Source organism: Amphibalanus amphitrite, unplaced genomic scaffold (genome assembly GCF_019059575.1).
Source record: "Amphibalanus amphitrite isolate SeventyFive unplaced genomic scaffold, NRLGWU_Aamphi_draft 000301F_arrow, whole genome shotgun sequence".
NCBI classification, from domain to species: domain Eukaryota; kingdom Metazoa; phylum Arthropoda; class Thecostraca; order Balanomorpha; family Balanidae; genus Amphibalanus; species Amphibalanus amphitrite.
Genome location: NW_024881796.1, coordinates 528688 through 556108, shown reverse-complemented (window position 1 = coordinate 556108; position 27421 = coordinate 528688). Strand labels below are relative to the sequence as shown.

Sequence of the window (27421 nt, the reverse complement as noted above, 5' to 3'; positions counted from 1 at the left end):
GTCTCGGATTGTTTTTATTGATGAACTTAGGCTAGTTCAATGTCTTGACCTCTCCATTATAACTCGTAGATATGGGGGGAGGGGGGGGGGGGGGTGTCACACGCCGAAGTTTTCACAAATGCGCGTCGTAATGGCCAATTTTGTCATGTACGAGTATGACACCATTAATGAGTCATGACCGACTGACTAGATCCACTGTTTGCTATATTTGACATCTGTAACGTCATGTGACGTCAGCAAAGGCCACCAAAGCCTTTTCGCTAACAACTTCTCAAAGACAAGAGAATGGCGTACGGTCTCAACTCTCATTGTGATCAGCTTTCCAAGACGCATCGAATGATATGCATTTTACCAGCCACACTTGACCTTCACCTGCCCAGAGGCCAAGTTTTGACCTTAACCTTTCGAGGTCAAAACGTAGGTATATATTCGATGTGCATAGATGAGTGGATCCGAATGGTGCTAATATGTTGTTCGAGATTTACTACATAGTTAGATCAAAAGTTAATTGCGGAAAGCTCTCTTGTCCTCCCAAGTCGCCATTTTGGCTATGTTAACCCCCGTGACGTCATTTTTGACCTGACCTGAAAATTACATTAGTAAAGATCGTAGCCCTTGTTCGCTTGTATTCAATGCCTTTTACTGCTAACCGTTTAGTTTTACCGTTTGTCTCGTACCTATCGTTTGCGAGGTCGTTTTAGAGTCTGTGCCGTGGCACTATTGGCAGAGCGTTGACTCCTGGTTTTGAGAGATCGGGCTCGAGCCGTCCCGTGGCTCGACATTATGGAACTCATGACGGGGATGGTCTGCGGTTGGTGGGATCAGCCGCAGTCAGTTGCGTGGGACAGGCGGTGTCCGGATTTGATGGGCACATTAAATTGGCGTCTAAATTCTTCCGTTACCCGTAATTGCCCGACCGATCGATGTCGGGGCTTTCGCAGCAGTGGGCTCAAACTCTTTAAATCCGTCCATTCAAACATTCAAACTAAGTTAAAAAAGGTCCTAAGAGGGGAGGGCAGATACCCCCTCCCGTCGGTGTGGAGTTAGCTCGGATCCGCGTTGGGCAATATTCAAGGACATGCCATGAGTTAGGATTTAAGGCACACGCCTTAGAAGCTGCAGAAATTTAGCGATCTGGGCCTCGTTTCATAAAGCGAGTCCGTAACTCACGCCATTTTTTGGGCTTGTATTGCAAGCGCATGTGAAGCGATAAACTTATTTCCCCTTCTCCTTTCTGTTCTTGCTTGCAAGATGAATGAATTCAACGATTCAAACTATCGTCATCGCTTCACATGCGCTTGCAATACAAGACCTAAACCGCCGTAAGGTACGTACCTACGGACTCGCTCTATGAAATGATGCCCTGCAATGATAATAAGCGGCATTGCAAATGACGATGTAGTTTTTCTGATCTGATAAAGAGCAACTATTAGCTGCTTCCCCACAGAGCACCACTTCTACTTTTTATGTAGTTTCGTGAGAAGTGAACTGAAAACGTGCTCAAAGTCAAAAGTATCGAAGCTTTGTGCTGATGGTAAGGTACTGAGAAAAAATGTTGGTAATATAGTGCCCTCTTTCTGCCTATGGTCTACCTTTAGCCATCAGCACTTTCTGCAGGTTCGTCATCAACGCCATGAATACATGTAGGGGAAAGTGGGGTAAGACGGGCACCTTAACTTTGGAGCCATTTTTCGGCCGGTTAGAAACATCATAGAAACGGGAAACTGAGTGAAAACCTTTTACAGACATTTTACTTCCATTTGCCAGAAGATGAGACTTAGACCTGACTCAACAAATAAACTGCAGCTATTTTTGCAAAACCTTGCAAAAACCCATCTTACCCCACTCCATGGGGTAAGACGGTCACATGGGTAGGGCAAGACGGCCAGCTTCTTTCACCGACCAGCACAGCTCGCAGCAAATGCCCGAGATTAGCCGCATTGATACAGTCGCTCGTTGGTCTCAAGTGCTTCGGAAATGGCAGTATACGAGATTCGTGCAGAAGGCGTATACTCGTATATAGGCCCTAGTTCAGAAGCCATGTAGAGCCGTTTTTCACATTCATTATTCGAGAATAAACTGTGCCGAAGGAATATTGCTAACATGTCTGTGAGTATCGGAATCGAACATATTCTTATCAGAAATGCTTCTTTTTTCCTACAGCAACAAAAATATTTTTACCATTACAGACCCATCGGATTCATAGTTGCCCGTCTTACCCCAAACTCAATGTCAGAAGTTCAGCACGATTTTTCTCTGTGGACAATTTGATGCAGACAAAGCAAATCCGCGGTGAATGAACACTGGAGGCATATGAGTGTGCCACAAGTGATTGCCAGTTTTTAACTCTATAGTGCTGCACACAAAAGCTTGCACAATACATTATGAATGTTTTCAATGAAATGAGTGTTTTAAAGAAATCAAAATAAAAGATTATTGACCGAACACAAATTCACCAGACTTCAATGGCGGTGTGTAGTGGGAAAGGCTATTCTGGTCCTAATTTTTCTCGCTCGTAGCGCTATTGGTTTGGTCTGCAGAGGGGGTGCCCGTCTTACCTACCTTGACCGTCTTACCCCACTTTCCCCTAATATAATCAAGGGATGTCACAATTTTAGCCGCATCCATCGGCTGTCCACGTCTTACCTACCTATAGCTCAGCTCCGTGCTGTGCGCTGATTGGCTGTGACGGCGAACCTCTCGACGCTGATTGGTGGGCGGGTTTCTGAGCGGGCGAGAGACAGAAAGCGCGGCAGGGCCGGAGACGGTCCAGACTCGACGGAGACGGCGGAATTGGCGGGGGAACGTCACCTCTCTGCAAGAACACCAGGTTAGTGTGATGCGTACTGAATGTGTTTTATAGCTTGTTGATATCATCGATATTATCCAAGACGCTTGCAGGAGACGTCAAGTACTTACCTACTTTGCATGTTTTTATCATTGTGTGTTGTCATCTTTTGATATGTGTGTTCGTCAACTTTGCACTTGTGCCTATGACCTATATCAAAGCAGTTGACGGGGTAGGCTGATGTCGAAGACGCAAAGCCACAAAAAAAAAAAAAAAATCAGTCGGCCGGCTGACCTTGGCCGGGTCGGACGCGCGAGCGGTGCTCTGCGTGCGCGACCGTCTGGACGAGCGAGTCTGGTCAGCTGATAGCCAGTGTCCGTGTGCGGGCCAGTCATGCCCAAGAGGCGGAAAGTGTGCTCCCCAGCGCAGGGTGAGCAAAGTGATATAGACATCTGTGCTGAACTTAAAGAGTTTATCGCACAAGAAAATGTGAAGTGCGTGAAGGAGATACGGGACTCGAACGACCGACGGCTTATGGCTATAGAGGAGTCCTTGTCGTTCGCGATGGATTCCCTCAAGGCGGTGTCGGATCGACAGAATTCAGCGGACATGGACATCATCCAGCTGCAGAGGGAGACCAAGGAGCTGAGGCGGCGCCTCCAGCAGATGGAGCTAAGTGAGGACCGGCGGCAGCAGGAGGAGCGGCGGACGTCTCTCATCTTCTCTGGACCGGCGATAAAGACGCTGACTCGCCGGGAGGACGCCGCAAACCTGATTCGGTCCCGGGTGCAGCAGCACCTGAGGCACTCACTGGACTCTTCTCAGGTGAAAGCCATGATCCGGCTGAAGAATGGTAAGGTTTTAGTTGACTTTACCACGGCTGCGCGCGGGTCTGATAGAGACGTCCTATTTAGGACTAAGACCAAGCTAAGGGGTTCTGGACTGTTCATCTCAGAGTCTCTCACTCCACGCCGTCAGGCACTGTTCTCTGATCTACTGCAACTGAAGAAGGAGGGGATCATTTTCTCCGTCTTCACGAGATCCGGAGACATTCTAGTGTGTCGGTCACGCGACTGTGCACCCATTCGCATCGTAGACCCCGAGGCGGTGCGTCAGTTGGCGGAGACGAGTGCCCCTCCCCGCCCCACCCAGGGTCGCGCTCCGGCCTCGGAGAGAGGTCGGCTGGACCCAGCCACGGAGAGAGAGGAGGAGAGGAGCGCCCTGGAGAGAGGACGCACTCCGTCGGACCTCGGCGGTGTGATGGAGCTGGAGACCCGGCGTTCGGGCGGAGCCGTTGACTCTACTGCTCCCGTCTCCTGTTCGGTGCCTGCCGGCGCCGACGTCGTGGCGGGCCGTGGCGGCTCGACTTCATCATCGCTGCTGGACTGTGCCCGGGTGACGCCCACCAGTCTGGTGCGGCTTTCGCCGCCCCTGGAGCCGGTATCACCGGCTGACGCCGCCGCTGCGGCTGACCGGTCGGCGGACGGCGGCGATCGCGGGCTCGCCGGGGCTCGGGATGTTTCGGTGTCTCCTGGTGTCCGCCCCGCGGCCGCCCGCCCTGCCGGGACTGATGATCTGGAGACGCCCATGGACGTGACGTCAGGGGCTGCCCCGCCGCCGATGACAGCTCGGGCGTCCGGCGGGAGCAGTCAACAGGATGAGGCGGTGAGAGGGATGGGCGGGGCGTCGTCGCCCGGTGAGCTGCGGCCGGCGGTTGATGGCCCTGGTGGTGGGGTGAGCCTTTCTGAGGTGTCGCCGAACCGGGGCGGGGGCAGGGTGGGGGGCGTGGGAAGGGGTGGTGGGGAGGTACCCGGGGGGACCTCTTCTCGAGGGCGCGATGCCCGTGCCTCGGTGAGCTCCCGAAGCTCGGGTGGGACACGGAACCGCCCTAGCAGTAAGGATATAAGAGAGTATTTCTAAATGAAGGCAGGCTCTAGAGCTTTTTTTTCTCGTATGGTGCCACCTTTGGCTACTTTGCTAGTAGTTCCGAGCCGTCGTTTGTTTGTCTGTAGTCTGTTTATGTCTTGTCTACGGTCACCTCGCTTTGTAATGCTTAAGAAGTTTACAACCCATTGGCGCCAAGCAGATACACTGAGAAATGGTCGTTGTCCCAATCATATGTTTGTGCATGCATGTTATATTGTGTTTCTGTTTTCTGTCTGTGCCTCTTTGTTGTTGGTAGGTGTTGTCGTGGAACGCGAGTCGGGCTCAGGAAGTCCTTTCTGTACGCGGCAAGGCCGGATCGGCGCGGCGCGCGGCGGCGGCGCCTTCCTGGGCGCTCCTGCGGGCTCTGCGTCGGGGCCGGCGACTGCTGGGACGGCGGTGGAGACGGTGGTGCTCGTCTTGGGCGTCATCTCTCCTGCGGCCCGCGCTCGCCGCTGTGGTTCCTGCTGGCGGTCTCGGCGGCTGGGACGTCCGGCTCGCGCTCCTTCCATACCAATCCAGCATTCCTGCTCCTCTCAACCAGCGCTTCATTACCCTCTCCCGTGCGCAACAGCACCGTTCACACCGTTCACCCAAGTAAGTACACACTTCACTCTAAGTTTGTCGCTAAGCTATGGCAGACCTTAAGTTTATGACTTATAATTGTAGGGGCCTTGGGAGTCAGGAGAAAAGGAGAGACGTTATAAACTTTCTTAAAAATCTTGATTTTGACATATATTTTATTCAGGATACACACCTCACCAGAAAAACAGCACAATGTTTCAATACCGTTTGGGGTGGCAACTGTTATCATTCCTTTGGTACAAATAACAGCCGAGGAGTATCGATTATATTTAAGACAAAGGTACAGCACAGCATACTTCATGAAGAATATTGCACGGAAGGAAACTTCGTGATACTTGAGTGCACTATATTTCTCAACACCTATATACTCGTCGCGATATACGGACCCAACGATGATCGACCAGCTTTTTTTCATACATTATACAATAAGCTTGAAGAGTTGCCAACGAATAATTTGATTATCGCAGGAGATTTCAACTTTGTCGCAGATCTCCAGCGTGATTCGAACTATGTTCGTCAAAACAACCCGGCTGCAAAGTGTGCATTTTCAAATATCATTGAACGCTTTAGCTTGATTGATTCGTGGAGAGAGATGAACCCTTTGAGCAGCGGATATACTTGGGCTAAGAAGAATCCATTAAAGTACGGTAGATTAGATAGAATATATATTCAGAATCACCTTGTCAGTACAATTGCATCATCCAACATTCACGCTGGCTATAGGTCAGACCATAACATAGTATCATTAAACGTCAAAGAGCCACTTATGAAAAGAGGCCCTGGTCTTTGGAAGTTTAATGCCGCACTCCTTGAAGATCAAGAATATAACGAACTTATCAGAAAAGTAACAATAAACACAGTTAAGCAATATGCATTACCAATTTATAACAATGAATATATATCAGACCCAAACAATTTTGACAATATTCAATTCACAGTGACCTGTGGCTTGTTCTATGAGACATTACTGATGATGATACGAGGGGAAACCGTACGATTTTCAAAACAAAAGGCGAGAAAAACAGACGCGAGGAAAATATAATATTAAATGAAATAGACGAACTAAATGCTCGTTTCAATACTAACGAAACAGAAGAAAATTTAAAGCGATTAGAAGAGATGAAACTTAAATTAGAGCAGATGCGATTACCCAAAATACAAGGATTAATAACACGGTCCAGAGTTAACTGGTTCGAAGAAGGGGAAAAATGTTCGAAGTATTTCCTCTCCTTAGAAAAGAGGAACGCAATGAGAAATTCAATTCTTGCCATGCAAGACGGTGATAGGCAAATAACAAACAACAAAGATATTCTTGAACATCTTTCAAAACATTTGCAAACAAAATACCGAAAAAATATAAATAAGCACAATACAAAAGAATACCTTGAAAAACACATCGAGCGAGTGCTATCCGACGAACAAAGGATCGCTCTAGACACTCCAATATCGTTACAAGAACTACAAACAGCTTTAATGAGTATGAAAAAAGGCAGGTCACCGGGGTCAAATGGTTTTACATCAGATTTTTTCAAACATTTTTGGGAACTGTTAGGCATATTCCTCTTTCGAGCGTTTAAAGAAGGTCTGGTAAATAACAGTGCAATTATGTCTCACCAAGAAAGCGTAGTAACTCTTATTCCGAAACAGGGCAAGCCAAGGGATTCCGTAAAAGGATGGAGGCCCATATCTTTACTTAATGTTGACTTCAAAATTATATCTGGAGCCATCGCTAATAGACTTAAAAAGATAATGAATTACTTGATATCCCCAACTCAGACGGCATACATTAAGGGACGATATATCGGGGAAAACACGCGACTAGTGTACGATGTAATTGAACAGTGAATGCTTCATCCTCTTCCGGTATCATAATGGCAGTTGACTTCGAAGCCGCTTTCGACACGGTGTCGTGGGAGTTCCTAGCAGAAGCTCTCAATTATTATAATTTCGGGCCACATTTTGCTCATATGATCCAAACATTTTACCTAAACTCTCGCAACTTTTCTAGGATTCTTTTAAATGGATATTTAGGTCCCAAAATCAACATGGAGAGAGGTATACGACAAGGAGACCCCGTATCTGGATATTTATTTAATATGATAATGCAGCCCCTAACAAATCAACTAATGCAGTCGAGGGAGATGAAGGGGATACCCATAGGCGTAGGATTAGAAGTACGATTATCGCAATACGCTGACGATTTAATAGTATTTTCAAGCGCGGAACCGGAATCTATAAATGCGGTAATAAATGAACTAGACATATTTCATAAAGTATCTGGATTACGTGTTAATATAGATAAAACAAAATGTCTTCAAATCGGCAAAACAGTTGACTGTTCGTTTTTGAACATGTCAGGGTTGCAGAAAGTAAGCGAACTGAAAGTATTGGGAATAATCTTTTGCAATACAACCAACACCATCGTGGAAAAAAATATGTCTGAAGTATTACCTAAAGTAAGACAGGAAATAGCCCAATGGAGGCGACGAAACCTCACCTTGATAGGAAAGATAACAGTTGTAAAATCAATGGTTATTTCTAAACTAGTACATATTGTATCGTCATTGCCAACCCCAAACGAAAAGGACATTTCTTACATTAATAATATATTGTTCAAATATATCTGGAACGATGGTCCTGATAAAGTTAAAAGAAACAAGTTGGTACAAGATTACGATCACGGGGGTTTGAAAATGGTCGATATTAGGTCGTTTATAAAGAGCCTAAAAGTTAACTGGATAAAAAGACTATATTGGTCAACATCTGATGTTGTATGGGCTAACATAATCAAGAAAACTTTACCTCCTATTTGTGAACTAGTTTGCTACGGCACGGAGAAGTTGAGAAACATCTCGAATCATAGATTACGTAATACATTTTGGAAAGATGTGCTGAACGCCTGGGCGGATTTTTGTGCGGTCTTCCGAACAACACCAGAAAACGTTCTGACGGACAAGCTGTGGTATTCAGATCACAGCAAATTCCAAACGAGCATTGTAAAAGATTGGGATAGAAAGGGTTTGAGATTTGTTGCAGATTTGTATTCTAAGGATAGCGGATCATTTTTAGAACAACGAACTCTAAGTGAAACCTTTAACATCAAAATGTCGTTTCTATGCTATGAATCTTTAACCAGAAGTATACCGCATCATGTGGATAATACTGTTGTTGCCTGTAAAATCATTTACCCAATAATACCTTATAAAATAGCGCTACTCTCCCAGAAAACAAACACTTCACGCTTAGCATATAATGAATTCGTTTCTGCCCTGTTAAAACGAGAAACAAACCAGTCAACGCAAAATCATATTAAGCGTAAATGGAATAGAGATATAGGGTGTACGCATGAGGGCACGATGTATGATATTCGCCATGCGACTAGAAACACATACTTACAAACGTTCCATTATCGTATAATAAATAGAATAATATCTACAAACACTTTTTTGTATCGTATTGGAAAAGCAGAAAGTGCAGTTTGTACTTTTTGCAACGAGCGTGATGAAACGTTATGTCATATACTTTGGGAATGTAGAATAGTAAAAGACTTTATAAAAGATATAGTAGCATACTTTCGAAAAGAATACAATTTTATAGTAAATATCTCAGTGCAGTCGTGGATATTTCCAAGGCTAGCGGATGAAAGCGAAATAAATATATTAATATTCACATTAGCAAAACAAGTAATATTTAGGGCAAGACATAACACTCAGATTCCCAGCATACATCATTTTCATCACATACTTAAAAGAGAGGCTGAAAATGAAAGTAAATTCTTTTTAAGGCATAAGTCTACTGACAAGTTTTTGTCCAAGTGGGGCAACGTCTCGAATATTCTGTCACAGAATCTTCCCTCCGCACACAACCAACCTACATCCTAGATTTCTTTACCCATCCTTATTGGCCGGCCAATCTCTCCAGCACTCTCTGGTCGGCCTGCGCTCGCGGGACGTCTCGGTCGCTGCGGGTCGTCGGCGGGGGGCCGGTGGTTGGCGCTGGGTGGCAGCCGCTGCCTGGTGGTCCGTGTGCCCTGGCCGCCCTTCGCGGGGCGCCCGCTGGCGCGTCTGCCGCCGCCGCCGCCCGTGCTGGTTTGAGCTGTATCGGGCAATTTTCTTTTTACCGTTCTTGTTTTTCGTGTTTACTCCGCGTGTCATGAGAACTGGGACTGCGTTCCAGCGCTCAAGTGTCACCGGGACAGTTTTTTTTTTACCCGCCTCTGTCCTCCATTGTGCGTCGTGAGGACAGGGAACTGTTTTCGCTGATGTGTCAGCTGTGTGTTTCCCTGTGGGACTCGTCTGATTGAACGAATATACGATTAAAAAAAAAAAAAGCCACAAAAAAAATTGTCGAAGACCTAACATTTACATGCATTAGACGTTTGACATCTCGTTCACAACTTGACCTTGTGCATATTATAATGTGCTTGACTTGCTTTTTCATTCATTTCTCGTGAAGTTGAAAAGGTGACACTAGGGTAGGGGTGAGTGGTCACTGGTCATTCACATGAAAAGACACAAGTTATCGGCAAATTTAGATACGTACACACAAAAATTTACTCCATGACTTAAAATGTCCATTGCATGATTGTGTGCACGTTGAACGATGACAGGAATTGTCTTCAGTAGGTACCTACCTATAACCTATATCAATGAAATGAGAAGTTTTTCCAGGCCAATAGACGCTCAACTATGACAGTGCAGCCAATATACCTATAGTTCGTTTTTTTTTCAAAAGGACTCTGGCTCCAAGTATGTTTTTCGAAAAAGCACGCGTTTTAGCGAGCAAAACGAGCAAAAACTGAACTTGAGAAACTCGAACGTCGCCTTATTTTAACATGTTAATTATTCTCGATAATTTCCATATGTGCGTTTTGGAACCAGATATGAGAACAGTGGTGACGTTATGCTATCGAACTTGTTTTGCAATGTAGCGTATAACTATCGTGGACGAAACCGCTTACTCGATTATAGCCTCGGCAACAGTGAAAAACGAAGTTTCCCCCAAATTCGTCGAAACTTGGTCCCATCGTACGGACATTGAGTGCCAGTTGCCACCAGTGACGTCATCATAGTATGCTAATTTTTCAAGACACAATTTCCAGGTACTTACCGTGCACAATTTGAAATTGAATATTTTTTCGGTAAGAAATTCTTGGCCAGACATGGCCAGACGCTGAAGCTCCCAAAACTCACGTGAGAGCTTCGATAAGGAACTTGGAGCCAGAGTCCTTTTGAAAAAAAAACGAACTATACCTCTGAATTTGAGGGAACATTGAGATCATTTTTGTCCCCGATTGACAAAAATGATTGATGATTGACAAAAATCGTTTTTGTCGGGAACAAAAACGAAAATTTTACAGAAGAAACTGAAAACCAAAAGCATGATCTGTTGTCTGCATAGGGGAGAGTGGGGTAAGATGCCCAGGGTGGGAAAGACGCCCCACCCCCTCTAGCGGCGAAACAAATAATCTAACATAAAAATTAATGTTCTTAGCGTAAAGCGGAAGCCTGTCTTGTTAACTGCACAAAAATTTGTGAAGCTCAGTTGAGCAACGGTTGGCTGGTTATTGCATGTTTTTTATTTGCTGCTTTCAAAAAATATTTTGGTGTCAAAGCATTGTAAATATCAAAGAAGGTAAATAATTTTTATCTCTCTTGCTATGGTCGAGATACATTAACATACGTGTACCTACTGTGTCCCAACCAGTTTGTTTCAGGTTGTTGTTTTATGGCTAACAAATGGTACTGATTAAATGTTAATTCGGTACCTTGGGGAAAGATGCCCCCTGCCCTGATGGGGAAAGACGCCCCCCTATTTCCGTACGCTGTCCTTCAATCAACCCGTCGAATCATTTATTACATACTTTTGATGAGAGACAAAAGTCGATCTGGGACTGTTGAGAGTCCAATACGGTCGGGTGCTCTCCATGCCGGTCTCTCGGCCCACACAGCGACTTTTTGGGCGGCATCTGACTCTGAGAGCCCTCATGACGGCTTCTGTGAGCCCCATTATTGACTTCAAGGCCCTCACGACATCCTTTGAGGGCTCCCACGCTGGCTCCACGGGCCGCGCTAGCATCTGAGGTCCCCACGTTGGGCGGCTTGAGGGCCCTCAAGCATCATGAAGACCTATAAGGGCCCCAAGACGGTCTCCAAACGCCACCACGGAGGCTCGTTTGGCCGCACTGGACATGATGGCCCTACGATGAACTCTGAAGCCCCTCACGACGACTTTTTAGGGCCCTTATGATAGCGTTTAGTGTCTACCGCAGGCTCGAAGGGACTACTGATTCCTTCAGGCAATTCACGTGCCCATTTATGTCACTTATAGTGCAGGGGGCATCTTCCCCAACGCCAGGGGGCGTCTTTCCCACCCTCTGGGGTAAGATGCCCCCTTTCACTGCTTCAGGAAAATGCTTAATAGCAAAACAGTTATCATATTTCAGGCACGAAAGCGTGATATTTTTTGAAGAAAAATGATGTCGGCTTCCATTGAAACTCCAAGTTTTTGCATTGCGATTGTCATTTTCGAATAATATATGACATTGCAAAACCCTGGGCATCTTTCCCCACTCTCCCCTATAAAGGAAGCCCTCTCAGGGTGACTGGTTTGTTGTGTTCAGTGATTGGAATTTGGCCGCCAAGCAATATTTTTGATGTCAATAGGTCCGCTATTTTTATGCTTCTTTATCTTTATTTCGTCTCCTTCCATACAGCTAAAGCGGTCGCCAGCTAATTGTGGCTGTCTCAGCTCTGTGCGTCTGACTATTTTCCCTCGTTCTCAAGTGATGCTACTGTGGATGTCGGCAAATGACATACTCCGAAAGATTCTCTCCAGCGAAGGAAATAATTCGGGAAATGATTTCTGCTAGATGCCAAACACTGAAAACCAAAACGATTCTCTATTCCCTTTGATCATGGTGTGTCATGCTCCTATAACTCTGCCGTTTTCCTGGCGGAATGCCCTTAAGATACTCAAATGATTCCTCAAATGATTCCTTTTAAGCATATCAGGGGTTTTGGTCTAAAACAACACCCTGATCATTTTCTTCGAACATACCCAAACTATATCCTCATTCTTTAAATTCCTCCCTTGAATTCTTCTAATATACCCTAGTGTACAGTCTCTGCCGCTACTGTCAGATACCGTACCTGTGCCGCTCGGCGCCTCCGGCGGTGACCGGTCGGCGGGCCGGGACTGGCCGGCCGGGCGGGCGAGGAGGACGGGCAGTCGCTCCCTGGACGTGTTGCTGACCACTAACCCGCGCCCCGCTGGGCTATTCAGCCATACGCGCCCTGCTGGGGATAGAACCTTAACCCTCGTTTTGGATGTGTTACGATATATAAAGGGAAATCGGACGAGGGAGCTGAGAGTAATGAGACAGTTTCTGAGCAAGTTCTACGACGAATATACCTAGGGCATTATTATTTTCCCTTCTGGGTTTATGTGGGGTGTAATGCAAGAATACATTGAGATCAGTGATGGAAATCACAGAATAATACGGGAGTGTTACGTGGTATAATGCGAGTATAGTTTACAAAATATTCCCCTTATACGCTTAGAAGGAATACTAGAGGTTTCGATGTAAGGGTATTTTGGTAGGTTAAAAGGAATGTACTTTGGGTATCGCAGGGAATAGAACAGGAATCATATTCCTTTCCTCTTCGGTACTTACTAGGGTATATTAGAAGAATTCAAGGGAGCTATTTAAAGAACAAGGGTATAGTTTGGGTATATTCGAAGAAATGATCAGGGTGTTGTTTTAGACCAAAACCCCTAATATGCTCAAAAGGAATCAAAAAGGTTCTCAGTGTAGGGTATATAAGAAGAATTTCAGAGTGATATTCAAAGAAAGTGTGTTTGGGGTATATTCGGAGAAATGATCAGGGTGTTGTTTTAGACCAATTCCCCTAATATGCTTAAAAGGAATCAAAACAGCTCTCAGTGAATGCCATATCTTCCATAGGCGGCGGAACGGGGAGGGCACCGGGGCATCGTGCCCCCCTTTGATTTTGGCATTCTAACATTGGCCCTATGGGCGTTGCATGGAAAGAATGGGACCAAAAGTCGGCAGTGCCCCCCCCCCCTTAATTGAAGGTGTTCCGCCGCTACCACTGGCGGATCCAGACTTGCGTTTTGGGGGGGGGGGCCAACTCATGCAGGAGCCAAACCTAGGGTACCCCCAAATCCTGTTTTCTCATCGGATTTAGGCCACTTATTTTTCGTCACAGCCCTGACACTATGGATATTTTTTTTAACTAAAAATAGAAATATATAAATGGTAGCCCACCCGACCCATGCCTTTATATTACTTTGTAAACACTTACTATTGCTTTTGTCGACCAGTTAACCCGCTTCGAGTCAGTGCTTGGGTCCCTTTGCGGGCCGGGAGGTGGTAAAACGGGAGGTGGTCTAACTCGGCTCCTGGGCCAGGCACTGATTGAACTGTGCTTCATTATCGCTTGGGGGAGGGGGCAAACGGGCCACTTTAGGCCTCTGGGAAGGGGGCATGGCCCTAAATGCCCCCTCCCTGGATCCGCCAGTGTAAGAGACCATTGGAGCTGTAGTTGAGTACCTCAGACGTCAGGGTACGTCCTCAGATGTATAGGACTCGCATGGAGACCTCTTATGCTATAGTGGACTGAAAGGACCCAAAGGAGCCTGTCTAGGGCTCCCGGAGATAGACGTGGGCCCTCAGGAACCCGCCAGAGCCCCCAATGAGGGATAAGTGAGGGATACCAAGTGCCTGCAATTGCATATTGCATAAGCCATAACGCCATTACAAATCAATATAATATGTACCAGTGGCAGATCCAAGGGGGGCCACATGGGTCATGACCCCCCTTGGTGCCCGGGGGCACCACAGGCCTGTCAGGGGCACCACCGGCCTAGCAGGGGCACTACCAGCCCGCCAGGGGCACCACAGGCCTAACAAGGGCACCACGGGCCTGTGAGGGGCCCCACAGGCTAGGCTTGTCAGGGGCACCCCAGGTCTGTCAGGGACACCAGAGACCTGCCAGGGGCGCCGCCGGCCTTGCAGGGGCACCATGGGCCTGTCAGGGGCACCAGAGGCCTAGCAGGTGTACCACAGGCCTTACAGGGGCACCTTGGGCCTGTCAGGGGCACCACAGTCCTGTCAGGGCCCAGGGGCACCAGCGGCCTAGCAGGGGCACCACAGGCCTGCCAGGGGCACCACCGGTCTAGCAGGGGCCCCACCGGCCTCGCAGGGGCACCATGGGCCTGTCAGGGGCCCACCGACCTCGCAGGGGCACCACCGGCCTCGCAGGCATCACGGCATCACGCAGGGGCACCTTGGGCCTGTCGGGGGCATCACGGGCCTGTTGGGGGCACTTTAGGCTTGTCAGGGGCACCACAGTCCTGTCAGGTCCCAGGGGCATCAGCAGCCTAGCAGGGGCACCCTAGGCCCGCCAGAGGCACCACAGGCCTGCCAGGGTCCAGGGGCACCACAGACCTACCAAGGGCACCACGGGTCTGTCAGGGGCACCTCAGGCTCCCGTGCCCCCCCCCCCCCCCCCCCCGGATCCGCCAGTGATGCCACACCACGCGAAACACCGCCAACTCCCAGCTACCGCGCCATAAACACGTGCCAACAAGTCTTTTTTGAAAGTCGACTCCACTCGCGCAACTTTTGACTGACCCTCACTGCTACCATATTGCTTCCATATTATGCTGTGGAAAGCTTTACTTCACCAAGTGGCTAAAAACCTCCATCAAGGTATATTTTCTTAGCAATTTTTCTTACGTTTTGGGGGGGGCCAAACAGGCCACTTTAGGCCTTTGGGGGGGCCATGGCCCCCGTGGCCCCCCCCCCTGGATCCGCCAGTGGCCGCTACTGATATCTTCAGAAACACTGCTTCCTACAACGTGTGCATGCATGCTCACAACTGATGCGATGGTAGACTGTGCCGCATTACACATCTGTACCGCGGCACAGCTTTCCTGCATTGGCCCTCTCGTATCTACGCAGATACAAAAATCCAAATGTCCGCCGTTTATCCGTGAAAAACACACATGTTCCATCATTAATTAGCTGGTAATTAGTACGCATAAGTGGAGTACCTTCCCCGGGGCCTGGGAACCGCGGCTGAAGGTGCTATTTGATAGCTGAATGCCGTTTTGTGCCGAGTCACTATCACAAAACGAAAATATGGCTCTATGTGCATACGGCTCAATACTATTCGTAATTGTCCGTATGTATGAGTGAGGCAACTTATGATGCTAGTCTGATTGTTAGCGGGACACATATTCATATGTCCGAAATAAGGATGTCGCATGATAAATAGCTTGATACTATGTGTCTGTTGTTGAATAAATGACTATCGTGACTCGAATGTCTTTGACAAGTTATCGACAGCCCATGATGGCGAGGTATATGTCGTTGTTCCGGCATTGTTCTCGCATGCGTTTGTTACAACTTACAGGCAGGGGCGCGGAAACTTCTTTCCGACTGGGGGGGGGGGGGCACACCATAATAGAGATCAACCTAGGGTACCCCCAAATCTAGTTTTCTCACCGGTTTTAGGCCACTTATTTTTCACCCCTCGGCTTTTTCAACAAAAAAAGAAAACATTTGCAAAAAAGTGTGGTATTCCGTCTCAAAGCTGTGGGGGCACCGCCCCCACGGCCCCAGAGTTGGGGGGCAAGCTGCCCCCACTGCCCCCCCCCGGCTCCCGCGCCTATGCTTACAGGTGAATATGCATTTGCATGACACCTTTCCGTATGAAAATTTTGCTGGGCTTATGTCGGCTTTATTACATTTGTTAATGTTATTCCGATTTTCATTCACAACAAAAAAGTATTAAAACAAAATAGGTGGAGGTGCTACACGTATTTTGTTTTATCGCAAAAGATATATCTTGAATTATTCTATCGGAGAACACTAACACAAAATGTCTAATAAATAGTCCTCAGCATATTGAGAACGGTCATGACTTCCTATCCTTTATAACATGTACTTTAGTTTAAGACAGTAAACACACAGAGCAATAACAAGTGTTTGCACCCCTCATCTCGGCGTAACTCCATGGTTCGCCGGTAGACGACTGCGATGGTCCGATCGCCCTGTCTCCGTGTTCTTCTGGGGCTGCTGATGCTGCTGACGCTCGCCAGTCGGAGCTCCGCCTTCCCCGGCTTCTATACCATTCCAGACGAGGACGGCGCTTCCAAACGAGGTAACCTGCACAGCTCGCTGTCACATGACTGACTGGGGCCGTCACGTCGAACGGGGAGTGGCAGAAACGCCCCGATACTGTCATGTACCGCATAACACAGGTGCTTTGCGGGACAGCATGCCACTCACAGCGTGCGCGCTTACAGTGCCGACTATACAAGTGGTGAGGACAAGCTGAAGCATCGCAATATTCATACCCGCTCTGTCATTTCCATCCTCAGAAGTCTCAGAACAGACAAATCCTTCTCCTCCACGCCACAACGCCCAAACCGGGCTGGACAGGCAACTTCATCCCATGCGGGCGGCTCCCAGGCCCATTGGAGAGCACCGCAGCTCCTAAGGGAGCACACCCGCAGCCGGGTGCAGTGAGTGCTTTGGGGGCTGGTCGGCTTGTCCAATTGGACGGGCTCAGCCCCGGCGACTCACTATAGGGTGCCTGCCCACTGAGTGCCCAGACCAATGTCTTCCCCTAATTCCTGTCATCCTCCCGGCTCTGCAATGGTCTCATTGGACTGAAAGGGCTTAACCCAACAATACAAATAAAACATCGCAATAAAATGAAGCAATAAGGTGTTTTGTAGCTTTATCTCACGTAACTGACATTCATGACCGAAATTTAAGGATGACTTTTGGCTAGGTATAGAAGTGAGTGTTTTCGCTGTCATAAACGGAAAATATAAGGTGAGAAGATCCCGTGACTGCAATACGCACAACACGTTCATTCGCTGCTTACTGCTGTCACATGGCCGATGGGGGACCTCCTTTCACCAGCTCATGCAAACAAAGCTGTTGTAAAAGCTGGTCGAACACTACAAACAGTGGGCACAAAAGGCTGGTGCCGACTGTCAGCCTAACAAACACTAGCAACTGTTCCGGTATTGGGAAAAATACGTCGCTGGTCGATATCGAGCTATAGGCTACATGTGATACCGTTTCGTCTCCATACAGTCAACGCTATGGCAACGCTTTAATCACACGTGTACTTACTTTTAACATCTGATAACTGGTTTGATGTACCGATGCGTGCATCTCAAAATTACTTTTTTTTAGTGATATTTCCTTTTGAAAACTGATTATTAAGTGGCCATTTGGTAGCGATATCAAATCCGAAACTGTTTTCACAAAAATCGTGTGATAAAGCTCCGAATTATAACATGGGCTATCTCCTCTTCCTTTGCATGAGCTCATCGTGTGCCTGTTTGTTCTAATTTGGCAGATGTCCTTTCTATGGAGACCAAGTCAGACAGATTCTTCTTGGGGCCCAGATTCGGTAAAAGGAGTCAAGAAAGGCCAACAGATAGCGATAAAGGTGAGTGTCTGGCCATCATTTCTAGGAAGACAAAAAAAAGTTTAGAGACACTTTATAGCGATACTTTAAAGTAAAAACTGAGGGCAAGGTACTGAATCAGGGACTCGTGAGCTAGGCCGAGGGTGAACGATGGGGACTCTTTGCCACCCTCAAATCTGTGTTTGTCAATAAAGCCGGCTTTTAAATCGCTCCGTATTCTTCATGCATGATTCAAAGTGTGTGATAGCATGTATGAACTAAAACCTGACCTCATTTTATGCAGGCACGATGATTAAAAGGCAAAATGTTTCATCAGTTGTCTACTTTTCAGCTGTATCCGGGCCATCAGAAGGGATGACCGTTGAGCTGAGCGACGGCCTCTCGTTCACCTGTGTTGCCATCGACCCGGGAAACGTGTACAGATGCCACCGGTCAGGCGGATCGCGCTAAATCCGCCAGGTCAGTCGGTTCGCGCTGGCATCGCGAGGTCCGTCGGATCTTCTGATTACCACCATGTCCCCACCATGTCGATTTGTTAGTTCAGACTACACAGTGCACATGTTTAAAACCAAAACGTTAACTTGTTTTGCGAAAAAAAGGATAATTATTATTCCAGCCATAAATGTATTTCATTTTAGTAAACTGAAACATTCCATGAGGAAGCATGGAAAGGAAACTGATTCAAAATAACGGATAGGTCAAGACAATTATAGCGTCATTTTCTTTTTTAGCTTTTCAGGAGCCGTCATTGAAATTTAGTGTTATTTCGTTTCTTTGTTTCAGGGCCCGTCAGCCGTTGGCCGTTCAAGGGAGGCGAAGAAGAGCTGCAGAAGTGATGCAGGAAATCAGAGCCGGCCGGTCACGCCGTACTTACACCATCAACGTGACGGTGCCGCCGTGACGACATCGTAACGACGCAGCGACAGTCATGTCATTTTGTGATATCCCCGTGACGCCGCCGTGATACCACCGTGACGCTGCCGTGATATCTCTGTGACGCTGAGCTAAATTCTTCGTGACGCTGCCGTGATATCGCCGTGACGCTACCGTGATATCACCGTGACGTCACCGTGATATCTCCGTACCGGCTGTCGTGATATCTCCGTGACTCTGTCGTGATATCACCGTGAATCTACCGTGGTATTCCCGTGACGCTGCCGTCGGTGGGCTGCCGCAGACCGGTGACGGTCACACCGAGTCTCCGACAGCCTGTCGCCGGTCCCGGCACAACTATTCAGAATCCCTTGTCTATCTCTGTGCCGACGGCTCGACGGTTTGGTGCAAACAATACACTCGTACCAGAAGCCAATTTGTCGCGCAGGCTTACGATAGCTCCGGGAATAATGCTGAGATGGAGTCAGCAGCTGGGTAACTTTTCTCACGACGCATGCATATAAAACAAGACAACATCGCAGGTACTTTGAGAGGTACACAAGAGAGACTAATACAAAAGAACAAGGTGTGTGTCGACAGAGGTGTTTTGCTGTGTGGTAGCTGACATCACGCGAAACAAAACGACCTCAAAGCAACGTGCTCCCATCATTTCTTCGTGAACGGCACCGAACTGTTTTCTTATGAACCATCCTTGGCCGAGTGCTTTCTCGGCTTCTCGATGACACTTTAAACGACAATGACGAGGTTTATTTTTCATTGAGCGTCTTTTTGTATGACAGGTTACTGAAAACGTACACCAATAACGCGCTTAATCCACAAAAAAGACAAGTATCATATATCGAACTTTGTCACTTTGCCAGAGACATTGCAATGGGACGAGAAGGAGCTGGAAGATGTCTCTTGCCCATTAGCTGCTGTCACAAAAAGGAACTGAAAGAGAGCAGTGTGTCGCTTGTGTTAAAAGGACCCTCCCACCTTCAAGAAAAGCTAATGAATTGACATAAAAGCGATGTCCCGTGGTTCAGACTTCAGAAAGATAACAAATGAATATCTTCCTTATACCTACCAAATTTCACCGAAAAATATTTACTAGTTTTCAAGATATTAGACTTTTACTTTTGTTTACTTTTTGGGACCGTCGCTGTTCCCGTCATTTGAAAGCAATACTTTTTTGACATCATAAAAGTGCGGCAGATGTTGCGCGCAAGACAGTACCTATATATCAAAACGGTTTTCCCATGTTGTCTTGCAGTAAAGTGGCCACCGGTCTTAGTTAGGACGGCCGGTTTCTTTTGCGCGTTTTGCGCGGCGTAGTTATAGGTCGCCGCCCTCCTCGCGAGGCCGGTAACGTAAGTTAGGGCCACTAAAAAAAACACGTTTTAACGATGGTTTTAGTTTGAGATTTATAAATCGTTAGACCAGAGACCTCCGCTGACGTCGCCAATAGCAAGGGTGCATTAAAATGCATTAGCTTCTTAGAATCTGAAAACTGCAAGTTTGAAATTAAATATCTACACATTAAAGCAATGCTCGATGTTGTTAGTGCCCAAATCGGTAAGTGCAAGCTAGGGACCCCAATTTGGCTATCTCAACTCAAAACTAATGTTAAGGTGGGATGGCCACTTTAATGAACTTGCTATCGTAACGCAATATCTCACTCTCAGCTCAAATGTTAACAGAGAGTTTGGAAAAGAGCATGTCGATCACATCCCTAAGCAAGGTACCGCCCATATCATTTACCCGTTACTCATTTTTGGGGCACTTTTTTGCTAAATATTGTTTCTGGTGACTAGAACCTAAAATCAGTCTATGAATGCACCAGCTCCTTGATTTTAGAAGGTCATCCAAGATATGACGTGTAACAGAAAGTGAAAAGCAAAAGACGAAATGAGGAGCCAAAAAAGCTTTGACCCACAAACCCATTGATTGTGAACTGTAGCCCGACGCAATTATGGATTAATCACGCTTATCACCAGCCCAGCTCAGCAGAGATTAGGAACGGATCTGGAGCTTTGTGGATTACAAAACGAGATGGCTTACGAAACTCGTAGAATCGATATCAAATAAATTAGTTCAATAAAACACAATACTTTTATGCCACACCGTGAAAGGAACTTTCAAATTAGTTATAAATTTATATTGAAATTAAATAGTTCCATCAAATAACCATTACTTTCGCTTCAAATCCCTTTTTGGGAATACGTATGTAACCTAGTGTGCGTGCGGTGCATGACGTGCCAGAGCCACCGCCGCGTCGGCACTCGGCCTAGTCTGCCGTCGTCCGTCGTCTCGGCCGGCCGAGCAATATGATGCGGTAGGATCTTGTGCGCCGCAGGGTGGTCTTTGTCTGGTGCTGGTGAACGAGTAGATAGGGGATCAAGCGGAAGCAGAACCACTGCAGTGGTTCTGCTTCCTGACCAGTGCACTGGTCAGGAAGGCGTGAAAAACTTCGATCATCATGAATAATATTGGTAGGGAGTGGTTTGGATTGTCACATAGCACACCCTGGAACGTAGGATTTTCTCCCGCGATATCTAGCATTTGCATAGACAGAAAACTAACCGAAGATAGTCACATCTCCCAGCCCGTGACTACAGATCACAGTCGCTGGAATATGAACGTCTCATCAGTTCTCAAATGGGTCCGCAGTTCGATCCCAGGTTTCCCTTGGGGAGCTGACAACGGCGCCAGAAACGAAAGCCATCTTCTGGTCTGTGCATAGCAATCAGTTTGTATTATATGACTAGATCGGCACGACAGCTGAAGGTGTGTATTCATGGATCGAAGCGTTATACACCGCACACGTCAGCAGCATATCACGACAGAAAGTAACGCTCGCCCGGCTCCGCCGGCCCTTCCAACGTCGCGGAACAGGTGAGGTCCGCTCCTTTCCAACAGACGAGCGCGTCTCGCGCTCCGTATCGTACATATAGCAATGAGTGCACTTTCACGCTGCCCTGATAACAACATGTCCCTGGGCTCCATACTCGTACTGTGTAGACCGTAGTTAACGTTTACTGTGGTCTGCTTCTGAGGGTGTCGTACCCTGGAAGCATCCAGACCTTCATCATTGGACGCGCTCCCTTTCTAGCTAAGCTCACTGCGCATTTGCTAACGCACTGTAACCGCACTCGTTCTCTTCGGTCAGGAGAGCATGAGACGAGAGCCTCGGCTCTGTTCAAACGTGCTTGTTCCTGGCGGTGTTGGTACCCATACCGGACAAATGGATGGTCGAGGGAAGCAGCTCAGACCAGAAGTTGAGTCGGTTTCAGGGCACACAGACAGTTCGCCTGGTTCAGATAAGGCCGATAACCACTCCGGGGCGTAAAGCGTGCTGGGTAATCTGAAACAGTCCAAATGGCTTGTTAATGGTCTGTGAAGGGCATAACTGTGCTGATGCGTGTTAATATTTATGTGAATGGAGAGAAGACAAAAGTGCGTGGGTTTCTGTAAAACTATGAATAAACAGTATGCATCTGCATGCAAGTTGTAAGAGATACATGCAAGAGGCAAATCGAAACTTGACGGTATCTTCGCAAGACATAATTACATATACAATACAATTACAGTAATTGGAAAGAGTCCGGATGTGTGTATTTATGAAGTGCGTCACTGAGCCTATCTGGCTGCACTATTACCATTCATAACGTTATTTATGACAAGGCATAAGTTATACCAAATTCGGCAAGAATAACTGAGACAACTTTGGCTTCGATCGGAAACACCATCTGCAGCTCTACCGGACTAGAAGTTACGGCCAGCGGAGGCTAGCCCCGGGGCCTCGATCTTTGAGTACCAACAAACATAGGTAGTTCAAACACCAATACAAACTCTTGTGGCCGCGCTGCTGTACTGTACCCACCGGAGGCAATAGGTCAGTGGCGATGCCCGTTGGTGAGATGGGCCGTAGCCGGGTCAGAGAGGGCTGCCGGACCCGGCGCCGGTGCCTCACCCTCGGCCACCGCCAGCTGTTCAATCTCGCCCTGGAAAGGGTTGAGCAGATCAAGGCCTCGCGCGGCGCCGGGCAGCGCCGCCGAGCCGGCGGCCTGCGCCGGACCGCCGCCCACAGTGATCTGACCCAGCCGACCGCTGCGGTAGTCCTCCAGAGCCTGCAGCAAATCGGGGACGGAGGGAAACGGTCAGGCCGCACGAATGTGATAAATGAGAACTTAACGGTGAATGGCACGGCGAATGAGCTCAAGTGCCAAACGCAACAGATATGTGTCGTTATCTCTGAACGAAGTTCAGAGAGAAGACTATGCGAAGTTCTGAGCGAAGTTTCTTATCTATGCAACGTTTTTCATAAGCGAAACGTTGGCACCTCGTCAATCTTTCATTAATTGATGAGTTACGGATGCCTTGGTAACGACTTACCTGCTCAATTTCAGATACGGAGCTCATGACAAATGTACCGAACTTGAAGACTGATTCCTTCAAAGGTACCCCAGAACCGATGAGAAGCCGCATTTCTGAAATTAGAGGGTCGCTGTTAATATTAAGCTATAAATCATTCCGTATACTTTAAGTTACAGTAGGCTACATCATGACGATACAAGTTCGCTTGTCGTGCAGTGAAGCGTAAGCGGGCGGCTTCGGGTGGCATAAGACAAAAAAAAAAAAAAGAGGACGAGGCTACAAAAAATGATATACCGCACGTCATGGCTCCATCATACGATCTAGTGGGTTCGTTCTTTCCTGCTCCCTCGGACTATTTTATTCTCCCCATCGATTCCACCCTCAAACTTTCCACGGTCCTCATTTCTCGTCTACCCTCTCTTACAGATATTCTTCCCTCAATCGTATCCCGCCCCACTGACCCTGATCGCGGTCGGCCTCGGCGCGGAAGGCGTGTCCCTCGTCGCTGAGTCGTGCCACGTGTCCGGCGGTGACGGGTCGCTGCTCGGCGTGCCCCAGCTGTCCGGCACCGCGCCACACGTACAGCCAGCACGTGTGGCCGGCGGCCAGCTCCAGGCTGAACGCGCCGCCCGCCGACACCCGCACGTCCAGCAGCGTCACCGGGGTGTGCGTCCGGATCGGCGAGCGCAGCTCTGCAGGGCGGAGCGGTGGCGTCAGACGTGAATCAAGGCGGTAGGGTGGTCGTAGGGCGTTAGGTAACGTCTGAGGGCCCGCGGGGAGTGGTAGGAGCCAGCTCTCAGGCTCGCGGATGCGTTACATCAGCACTGCGTGGGCAGTCAGGCGCAGTTCCGTGTTCCCACACTGGCGGAACGCTGCACCCCGGCGGCGGCGGTGGGCTCCGGCCGGCAGGTCAGACCGGGTCGGGTTCCCACTGCCGTTCCCAGTCGACCCCGACGGCAGTTTTCGGAGCAGTTAATGCTAATGAGCGTAGACGGGCAGAGGAAACAGAACACCCGAGGCGCCGGAAGGGACGAGAACTGCCCCTAACGAGACGCAGTGCAGCTGCTTTGATGAGTGCCCGCGGCTAAAACGTCCACAACAGTTGACAGGTATGTGTAAAAAATGAGCCTTATTGCTAATTGCGTACCTGGTATTTTAGTGTATCTTATTTCAGTTACGAGGAACGTCGCAGTCAGCTGTTCTTATATAAGGAGTGAGGCCCTTTAATGAAAATATACCTACAACACCATATAATATCGACACACTAAGAAATAAACTGGGGTTTCCTACGGTTTTACCAAAGAACACATCATTAAATATGTTTAATAGATTACATATTTCTTCCCTCCCCCCCCCCCCCCCACAGTAAGTAGCGATAACACAAAAATATCTATCCATATTACCGGTTGAGTCACGTGACAACAAAATATTGTCTCTTATCGCCTCTTGTCTCTTGTCACGTTGATCCGACTGTAACCATGAACCCACCTTTGTACTGTCCGACGAGCACTTTGACGGCAAACCGATGCTGCTCGTCTATGTACTCTGGCACGTCTTCAGGACGAACCTCTTGCATCTCGGGGCACATCATCTTGTCCTGAAAAACAGCATGGTTGATCAGTTCCAATTATGGCGTCAGTTATGATTCTTGATCATTGAAAGGAAGCATGCTCTGTCCGTCGAGCCACAAGCGTAATACGAGTAAATGGCCAGTAAAATGGATAAAAAGGTGAATATCACGTAGCTCCCTGACAGTAAAATCAAGCCACTGAACATAGTGTCCAAAGAAACAAATTAGAAGCATAAATATGGCTTAAGAAATTCACCTGAGCATCTATATGGGCTCCCTTATAGCGTACCTTGGCTGGGAGGTTGACCCAGAGCTGGAAACCCTCCCAGGTGCCCCCGTTGGCCAGGAGGCTGTCGTTGGGCAGTTCTCTGTGCACCAGCCCTCGCCCGGTGGTGAGCCACTGCACGCTGCCTGCCAGGAGCTCGCCTGAGTAGACATGCGAGGGTCGTTAGGGTCTGGAAGTTCGGAATACCGACAGATACACCTTTTTACGGCCAAATATATGTAGTGCAACCGATTTCGTCAGTTCGCCATAGACAGACCGTACCGTACTTTCGAAATCGCCTACGCTATTAAAACAACCTGCGGTTATTATGTGCACTGCCGCCTAAATTGGGCGTAAAAAGTGGTAGTACCTACTCACTATACAGTAACACAGCCGGTATACACTTTGATGCAGACTTTGGTATGCGTAACATTTTACCTTCTTTTGTGTAAGTAACGATCGCTACTTCAGCTAAACCGGGATGAAATAGCCATTTTAGACGGTAACTTATAACGCATCGGCCCGCTGCGATGTCGCTATAGCAGTTCTAGCTGATTTGTTGACTGACTGCGTTGTCCGTCAAAGAAGGGATGAAGTCTGCTTCAAACGTTAGACGTTTTTGATAAAGAGACAAGCAGCCTGTTGCAGACATTACGACATTTTAGAGAGCTGATGACTGAAGAGGCTCCAATCGGTAGATCGGTATGTTACAAAGGTGGTCACGCATACGATACGATTATCTCACAGAAAGTGGCCTGGTTTTCGGCAGAAACAAGCGTTTTCCAGCGGAAGGGGTGGAGTGGGGTAGCTGATATTATGGACGGAAACTGTCCACCATCGCTAACAAGCAGCGTCCGGGACCGGGTCACTATCTCGTCCAGCGCCGGTCCGGCTGACAGGACAGCCCCCGGTCGGCGCTGACAGGCCCTGTGGCAGGCCGTGACGCACATAGCTGTCGGCTGCACGTGACGTCACAAAGAAACGGCACAACACAACTCCCCTGTCACTTGTCAGGGCCTCATGGTGTTAGTTAAAGGGTCGCGCTGCAGTGAGTGCAAACGGGTTTTTTCATATACCTAATTGTAGACGTTTGACGAGTCGTGGTAACAAAATGATTCATGGAATAGACTATTGTAGAATAGAATAGACTATTGTACCGCTTCTAGGATATCGCGGTACACTTGATTGTGGGACGCTTGCAGCCCTAAAGTTACACGCCTATGGAATGAACATAAAAATACATTCGCAACACTTTTTACTCCAAAACCAGCGCAATAACAATGAAAACTAAATAAGTTCATAGATAAGACATAGGTATCGCTGCATCGAGCCTGCATGGGCTTCCGACCCTGCTCCTCACCGTTGTGCCCCAGTGAATCCTGGTGACGCATGCCGCCCTCCACCACATAGGTGACCACTACCAGACCTCTGTGAGGGTGGTCGGGTACTCCGAGCGCCTCTCCGGCTCCGTATCGGATCGGACCCACATGGTCGGCCAGGATGAACGGGTCACACGCGCTCAGCTGCTGGCTGCCGATGATCTTCCTGAGGGAGCGAGGGAACGGGGCGTTACTAGCACCGTGGTTGGAAAAGAGAGCGTTGCGAAGTGATATCATTATATTTCAATGTCAACCCCATCACTCAGTCGCTAGCCAACAGGGAAACGGTTCCGTGGGCAGCAGTGCCCGCCGCCGATATCGAGCATACTCGAGCACGTACTCGATGCCGGCTCTTCGCCGTTCCCAGTAACGTGCTAAAGCTAAGACGTCGAGCACTTGACACTCTATGAGCAACTGACACCCTATAAAGTAATAATAAGCTAGCCAGGTCAGAGCCACTGTCAGTCTGAGAGCCAAGCGGCAACATCCCTCGGCCGGTGAGTCGCCCACCGGTACCGGTCTACCACCCACCTGGTCAGGAAGAGGCCGTGCTCCATAGTCTGGCGCGGAGCCAGACACTCGTCCAGCGTCTTGTGGATGACCCGGGTCGGCATGGCGGCTAGCACGGGCCCCGGGGCGACGAACACAGACTCCGGTCAGCGCTCGATCCCAGGGCGGTTCATGAGCGATACCGTCGTTCACCGCCACGAGCACAGCGCGGTCCCGCCGTCGGCGCCATGTTGATATCGATTTAGACGGCCGTCGGCGGTCGGTTGTCCTCGGCTTCCGCCAGGGGCGCTGTGGTGCCGCTGCTCACTCCTGAGTGGGGGGGGGGGGGGGGGGGGGATGGACGGGGGGATCGCCAACGACGGTGGTATACCGTCTCTAAGTCTACACTCCGTTTTGAAGACAGGTCGAAGTTCAGTAGATAGATGATGACAGGATCGATACGGGAACTAGGCTGACTTAAGAGGTTCATAGCTCATAGTTCATAGGTACCTCGTGAAGCATAGCATCGCGAAGTAAATTTACCGGGAGTGTTGTGTAAAAAATATGCTTTCTCGGTGATAAGGTAGAATAAATTATCAATTACGAGTTGAAAGCTAACATTTAACATTTAACAAAATAGGTGCTTACGCTGTACGCATAACATCAACATTGACTTCGCATGCGTTCAATGCT

At 48.3% G+C, this 27421-nt stretch overlaps 2 protein-coding genes across 2 annotated transcripts; one reads left to right on the top strand and one right to left on the bottom strand.

Annotated features, from left to right (window-relative positions):
- Nucleotides 1–3397: 3397 nt before the first annotated feature.
- Nucleotides 3398–16520, top strand: LOC122387883. Its single transcript, XM_043378502.1, has 3 exons — nucleotides 3398–3641; nucleotides 3885–4453; nucleotides 16356–16520. The coding sequence occupies exons 1-3, from the start codon at nucleotides 3398–3400 to the stop codon at nucleotides 16518–16520; spliced, it is 978 nt and encodes a 325-aa protein (XP_043234437.1).
- Nucleotides 16521–21372: 4852 nt separating this feature from the next.
- Nucleotides 21373–27010, bottom strand: LOC122387863 (putative quercetin 2,3-dioxygenase PA2418). The gene is made up of 8 exons (XM_043378444.1): nucleotides 26771–27010; nucleotides 26221–26405; nucleotides 24885–25021; nucleotides 24514–24622; nucleotides 23487–23717; nucleotides 23044–23138; nucleotides 22532–22778; nucleotides 21373–22012 (listed from the first exon to the last, which is right to left on the bottom strand). Exons 1-7 carry the CDS (start codon nucleotides 26851–26853, stop codon nucleotides 22545–22547), a joined length of 1074 nt encoding a protein of 357 aa, XP_043234379.1. The 5' UTR covers nucleotides 26854–27010; the 3' UTR covers nucleotides 21373–22012; nucleotides 22532–22544.
- Nucleotides 27011–27421: the final 411 nt, after the last annotated feature.